Source organism: Patagioenas fasciata, chromosome 1 (genome assembly GCF_037038585.1).
Source record: "Patagioenas fasciata isolate bPatFas1 chromosome 1, bPatFas1.hap1, whole genome shotgun sequence".
In the NCBI taxonomy this organism is placed as follows: domain Eukaryota; kingdom Metazoa; phylum Chordata; class Aves; order Columbiformes; family Columbidae; genus Patagioenas; species Patagioenas fasciata.
The window spans coordinates 73,646,250-73,653,540 of NC_092520.1; the positions used below are offsets into that span (position 1 = coordinate 73,646,250).

Consider the following 7,291-nt stretch of genomic DNA (forward strand, 5'->3'; position numbering starts at 1 on the left):
CTTCTGAAAAGGTATTGTCTTAAATATGGCCTTTACAGCTGAAATATGGTGTAGAAAGCTCAGAATGAGATTGCTTTTGAACAATTCAAGTCATGAGTATGAGTTGGCAGTAGTGTCAGGTCTAGCCAGCTTGCCCAAAAGTTCTCAGATTTGTGCTGTCATCCTGGTACCCACTTCAGCAGCCTCCATCTGTATTACATACAAGCAGATTAACATACCATTTGATTCTAGATTAATAGCAAATTAAAATTCAAAACCTTATTTTAATAGAATTTATCAGCTTAAAAAAATATAAGACATTTACATACACATATTTCTGCAGGGCAGGGAGTTCCTATGAGTTTGTGAAATACATATTCCAGATATGGTTTATTCTTGCTTATTCAGAGAAAAGCACAGGAAAAAATAAAACAGTTGTTTCAGTTTCACGCTCACAAGAGACAAACCTGAAGTAACTACACAGAAGTCAGTGGGTAGGATAAGTCTTCCCCAGAGCAAGGCTGAATAGGGTTACATTCATAGAGTGACCCTGAATTACTCCAGGTCATCCCTTGGTGATGGTATCCATCCATCATAATGGACTGAGCTAATGGTGCAATAATGTCTATAAAACCAGAAGACCCAAGGATCTTCCTCTGTATATTGCACTGATCAGGTGAGAGCCTGAAACATGATACTAGTTTACTTATAGGTTATATAGGTACGAGTAACCATTAAAATATATAGCACCTTCTCAAACCCAGCACCCAATGCAGAACTTTCTGACCTTCATCAGGGTGGAAGTCTCCACTCCTCCAGCTCTGTGGAGGGTCATCTTCTTTCCTACAGTATCTGGAACTATCTGCCATTCACCATTGAATGCCATACTGGTCAGGACAGCAAGGATAAGAAGATATCTACATTCAGTTGTAAATAAATATTAGCAAGCATTTCAGAAAATAAAGTGTAACAGAGTCCAGCTATAGAATGAAGAAGTCAGCAGATGTTCAAGTGATGAACAGATTCTGGTGAGTTCATGTTTGTTCAGAGATTTTATTACCAATTAATCATCAGGAATTAAAAGCAGATCCTAAGGCTCGCTTCCCTGTTTTGTGCAGCACTGATGATGGTTCCATTTAGTTGGCCTTAGATGCTTGCTTAGGACAGGATTATTTGCCTTGGGTGGTACGTCTTTGGTCTATTTTCTTTATGGCAGCCTTCACCCATTTCTGATGAGGGCTTACGCAGATCTTGATACCCATTCTGTTGATAAACCTATAGGAAGAAAGAAAGAAAACCAGGCAACTGTTAAATTCCAGTCTCCAAATGTTCATGGGTTTTATGCAGAATGTGAGGACCAATGTGGTAAAACTATATCATATGCTGGAGTTCATAGCTGTTAGCTGGAATAACAGCAGTCAGCAGCATTAGTTCCCTATTTATGGCATAGGTATGTATGTGCATACATACTGACATTTTAAAAAGGGAACATAACTGGGATTTTGAGATTTTACGTGAGACCATGATGCACATTTACCTCCCAGGAGCAGATCCCAGATGTGATAAACACACATGCTTGTGAAATCAAAAGACCAAACACAGCTCCTAGCAGGAGTCAAGAGTTACTCCAAACTCTTCCACATCATCTTGCCCCATGGCTCAGTTCTGGGCACTGGGCTTCTGACTGCTCTACCCTGACCCCTCACTGAGATTTTTTCCCCCACTTTCTGGGCACAAAGAATCTGGCTGTTCAGAAAGATTTCTGCCAGCATTTGTGAGCAGTGCACATCTCCTGCTTGAGGCCCACCTCTCTCCCCTTGCTTCCTCAGCTGCTAGGTGGTTGCTTCATGGAGGAACTGGAAGGGTGGTATGAACTGGCCAGATTTAGTGAGTTGGGCCATGAAGTATTTTCTGATGCCCTTTCCCTTTTTGATGGTAGCATATTTGCATAGATGAGTCTGAAGGTGAACTGTGTACTGGACACTTACATTACGGCATCTACTGGAACTTGTTGCTTTTCATAGCTGATGAGATTTCGGATGTTCAGTTGCCTTGTAGACAGGTTTACACAGCTGACTTTGCGCATCGATTGACTTCCAACGCTCCCTAGAAGGGGAAAAATAGACAAATGACAAAGGCAGTCAATACTCTATTCATATTCAGCTGCCATTTCTTAATAAATTATGAATTCTAGTGGTTTTTCAGCTGTGATTAGAACATGAGTGCTTATGATGTACAGCTACAATACTAGCCATACAAGAGAGCTTAAGGTATTTTTTGTGATTCATCCTACCATTTCCAAAGTGTTATTTCAGTTCAGATACTGGTCTTCAACCCTTCTGAATGATCATTTTGCACCTAGGGAGTCACTGCTTCCATAGCAGCAAAGGTATTTAGTATCATTTGTAATTAGGTCTGTATCATCTGCAAATAAGGGTCCATATGGAGTAGCACTTAGAATTTACACCTTTACTGGGTAGATTTCCAAATGTCATCTGACTGTGGATCAGTAGTTCCCCCTGCTTTCCAACTGGAGGAAAGGAAGTCAAGGCTACTTGTCTCACACTGGACATCCAATACTAACATTAAAAAAAAAAAAAGGGAGGTGTATCTGCCAGAAGTCTAAGTACTTGCATATTCTTGCTATAAGTCTGGTTTCATAGGCGATAGTGTGCTACTTAATCCTCTCTTTCCTTTACCATTTTCATAAATTTTACAGAAATGCACTGCTGATTAATGAAGAAGATTGTGATATCAGTGTAAAATTCTCTGAGCAGTTTTTACTTGACTTGATGATAACTAAAAATAGCAGCTCATTTAAGTGAGATGGAGTGTACGTATACATTACTCCACTTGCTAGTTTCTGCTTTTCTCCCACTCATCAAAAGCAAGTTTGGGAAATCATGAGGGGTGAAAACACAACACTGCTGTATTCTGAGGTTTCTTTTTAAAGAATTTATAGAGAAACTGGATTGAGAAAAGTCCAAGAGCTGTTTAGGTACAACTTGCTAAACATAAAACCTGCTTCATACAATCTTATTATCTGTGAACTTTTCTTTGTTTGAAATAATTGGAATAGCTGAAGCAAACACACGTCAGCCTTTTGACAAGCTGTAGCGTAGTCAGTGCACAGGTACTGGCAGAGTTGCTAATTCTTGAGATTTTGTTTGCCTGAAGGAATACTTCTTCTGATCTTGCTTTAGTCATCCCTTGCACACTACCTCAGTGTGCTTTTTCAAATTGGGTGATATTTATGGCAAATCATACAGTCTGGAGAATGACATCCCGAATGGTCAGCCACATGTTGTGGAGAAGAACAGCAATAGTGTTAATAAACGCTTGAGAACGTAGCATGATCTAGCTCTAGGGGCACTAGGTCAACATACTCTGTGAGTAGCTACATAACATTGTGAATGCTTAGCAGGTCTGTTTGGTTTTGGTGTGGTTTTGTGAAGATTATTTTTCTGTGTGTTTCTCTTTGCTTATTTTTGTGGCTTTGCGAACGGCTTGTAAATGACTGTATTCTGTGATTATGTGCCTGTTTGTGTGAATCCGATGGTATATAAGATATGTTTGTGTGCATATTCATATTTCCTTATGATACATGTAGCCTAATCCTAATCTGTTTAGTCACAGGCCTAAACATCACTGTAGACAAACTTATTTAAAGCATGGCTAATAAACATGGCTCATCCCAGTGTTCACAAATGGTGTCAAACCAGATGCTAAATTGTATGAAATCAGGCAGAGAGAGAAGGCATTGTATAAATCCATTGCTCTTTTCAGTTTTTGTTCATAGTTTGCTTGTTCATACCAAAATATTTGGCTAGAAACAAGCGGATAGACAATACATGGAGTACAGAAATGGAAGAACTTTTAAAAATAGGGACATTAGAGGGATTAAGACCACGTAGTTAAAGACAAATTAAAATTATATAATAAAAATACATATAAAAATAATATACCTAGGAAAAGATATAAGTACATCTTATACATGAAATATTTTTCATAAAATGTTATCAACCTGTAGAACTCACTGCTATATGGCATCAGTGAAATTAAAAGACATGTCTTTAAGATTTCATTATTTTAAGAGAGAGAATCATGCACAGAAACCCTTTAAGTATTCTAAGGCCCAGAAACTCTCCTTGCATTGAGGCAGAAGCCAACCACTAATTGACAGGACATCAGATGAAATCTCCCATAAAACTGCCTTTCTTGTGGTTCTGATCTGGATTTCTCGCAAGTTTTATCTTATGAATCAGCTCTGTCTAAGAACAAATCCTGCTTATCAGACCACTGATGCAATGTGGAGCAATTTCTGTCTTTCTTTTGGGCTGTAAACTTACCTTCTATCGTCTGCACAAGGAAGATGCCAAGTAAGAAGATGAGGAGGAGAGCTGTAGCGTGCAGTTTCATTGCTGGTGGCTTCTTTGACAAGGCAGAGAAGTGGCTATTGTCAGCCCCCTTTCACAGAGTTTATATATTGTCATTCGGTGGTCAGTTCCTGTGTTCACTTTTGGGCTGTCATGGGGGGGCTGACTGTGAGTGGAAAAAATTGAGTGGCAGCACTTTTTCTGGTGACAGAGAACCACCTCCTTTCCCCAACCCGACCTCCACTAGCCCCCCCTGTGAAGGCTTTTCCTGCTCAAACCCTGCTGTGGTTGCACTTGCTGCTGTGTTGCGAGTTGGGTTTATTTCAAGCTGCAAAAAGTGAGAGCTCTTGTTCTGTAGTGGAAACCTTTAATAAATGTTCCTGTCCTTTCACAGCTTGCTTTAGAGAGCTATACCAAAGCCGCACCACAGAGGCATAGGGTGACATTCAGACTTACCCCTTTAACCAATGGACTATTGAAAAGGGGAACTGTGAGCTAAAGGATGATGGAAACAGGAACATCTTGGGTTTTCCATAGTGGCTGTAGAGACTTGGTCACTTTAACGCGTAGCTTTGGAGGGTATCACTGCTATTTCTTATGTGTGGTGGAGCTTGTCAAAATTCTGTTTTCTCTGTGATTTGCTATGGCCAAAGCAGGTATCACCATGTGCTGGGAGAAGGAAGAGTGAACACACTTTTACATATGTAGTAGATCTACTAGCCCTCCTGCCAATCAGGCATAACTAAAATACAATAGTTTCAAAGAGGAATAAAAGTTTTGTGGTTTTTTGTGTGTGTGCTGTCTTTCTAGTATAAAGAAGGAAGCCCAAGAAAGTAACCAGGCAATCAGAGAGGCACAATACATAGGAAAGAAAAAGAAGTTCATTACATCCCCATGTACACATGGTATACATAATGGATCTGTCAACTTGTTCCAATTGTACCTCTATCAGAAATGTCTGTCTTTTTTTTTTTTTTTTTTTTGCAGTTTGTGGTAGTCCTCTTAGCCACTTTTAGGCATCCTTTCTATGTTGCGTTAAGGTGGTCTGAGTTACTGGATGGCGTTGCTACATGCCAGCAGTTTTGCACCTGCAAATATTTTTCAAGCAAGCTGTGGACCTCTAGGCCACACACAAAGCAGCCCCTGAACTGACATCATGGTCCATAGCCTGTAAGCAGGAATTTCCTCTTGTGCTTTCCATTCTGGAGCACTTCTGGGCCTGTCAGAAAAAGCCGTGCTTTGCTATGCCCACGCAGACCCAGCTGTGTCTGGTGTGAAGCTGCCTGCTGGCTGAGGTTGTAAGGCAGTGCTGCGAAATAGCTGTCAGTGCAAAGCCTGGAGCAAGTGTCCATTCATGGGAGTCTGAAGTCCCCTCTGCTCTTACCTCCAAGCCTCATCTCACCTGATTACTTCTGGTTTTCCAAATTCTTGATAACATCAATGTAAATTGCTTTGCATGGGGAAACGCAGAATGTGGAAGTTAGTTCCCTGAAGTTCCTCAGGCAAAGAGATTTTGCTAAGAACTGAGCTCACATACTTGATTCTTAGGCTGTAATGGCTGGTCTGTGGCCTCAAGAACGGTCTGTAGGTCTGGTAGGTAGAGAACACGCTGCTTGGTTTGTATGTATGTGCACCTTCTTAGTTTCTTTTGGTTTGATTATTTTATCTCACATATACCGTGCAACCCAGGGAAAAGTAGTGGCAAAAGTGGACAGTAAGGAGGTGCAAGATACCTGCTGCTTTACTTGAATGCCTGCTAAACCCACTTGCAACACTAACGCAAGTTGAAACGAAATGGAAGCCAAAGCTTCAACCAAAGCCCTAAAGGACGTGCCTGATGCCGCACAGGGGAGTAACCATCCTGACCTCAGCAGCACTGCTGGGAAATCTAATGTTAAGCTTGTGTCCAAGCAGTGGGGCAGCCTGGTGTTTTGCTGAACACTGCCTGAAATGACTCCTTGAATGAGACAGTCTAACTTTTTGGTACTTGGCAGCTTTGAGATGCAAGATAGCAACTTTGTAACTGGTTGTAGAGGGATGTTTTTTCCCCATTAAGAAAGGAGATGCTCCCACACTTCTGCTCACTGGTGTGGTATTTATAGATATGTATATACTCACTGTCTATAGCTTTGAGAGGAAGGATCATCAGCTGTATTGAGCATGAGCCAGCTCAGAAGAAGTCAGTCCTTTCCACAGGAAGTTCTGCAGGTTGTAGATTGATCCCTGAGGTGATGTTAGAAAGCCTGTTGCTTCTTCAGCTTTCCACTGTTCTTAAGGTGGGATGGAAAAATTGCTCTGTGGCAGATTTTCCTGCTCTTTGTAGTTCTCTTTTGCTGTGGCCTCCTGGGCTGTTGTTCTGCGTAGCTGGCTTATGTCCAGTGAATTTTGTGTTTTGGGGAAGAGTTTTGTGGGCTGGAGTCCCACAGACAGGGCTGTGGATATTGGGTGATCCCTGGTGTTCTAATGTTGTGTAAGGCTCATTTTGCACTTAATCTAACACCAGTGTGCGCTGTCTCTGTACTGTGGCAAAAGTTTAGCGCAGGATGATCAGATGTGTGGTCTTTCTGTTTTCTTGCTGGTAAGTCTTTTTAATAAGACAGCTAATGAGTGCTCAAATTACTTTTTCTATTAGTGCTTCTCACCTCTGGATAAGTTGAATGCTAATGATACTTGTCGTGAGGCCTGATTCCCTTTTGTATGGCTCACTTGTCACAGGCTGCTTTCAAAGCATTCTGGAGTAAAACTATCATTTGCGGCTTGTGATACGGCTACAGATGAAACAGATGGTATGACTGTGGAGTTCTGAAGTAGTTTGTAAAGTCTGAATTGTGGATAAAGATAACTAACTCTACCATGATGCCTCCCAATCCCTTTGCTACAGGTAGGATTGTGTGCACCACGAGAGATGCCCCTTCTCCTCCCTTCCACATCTTGTG

The 7,291-nt window shown here is 41.2% G+C and overlaps 1 protein-coding gene across 1 annotated transcript; it reads right to left on the reverse strand.

Annotated features, from left to right (window-relative positions):
* Positions 1 to 280: 280 nt before the first annotated feature.
* On the reverse strand, positions 281 to 4,472 carry LOC136113277 (lymphotactin-like). The gene is given in 4 exon segments (XM_065858373.2): positions 281 to 1,254; positions 1,968 to 2,085; positions 4,329 to 4,430; positions 4,433 to 4,472. Coding segments are annotated over 4 exon segments (366 nt in total). The 3' UTR covers positions 281 to 1,148.
* Between the last annotated feature and the right edge of the window lie 2,819 nt (positions 4,473 to 7,291).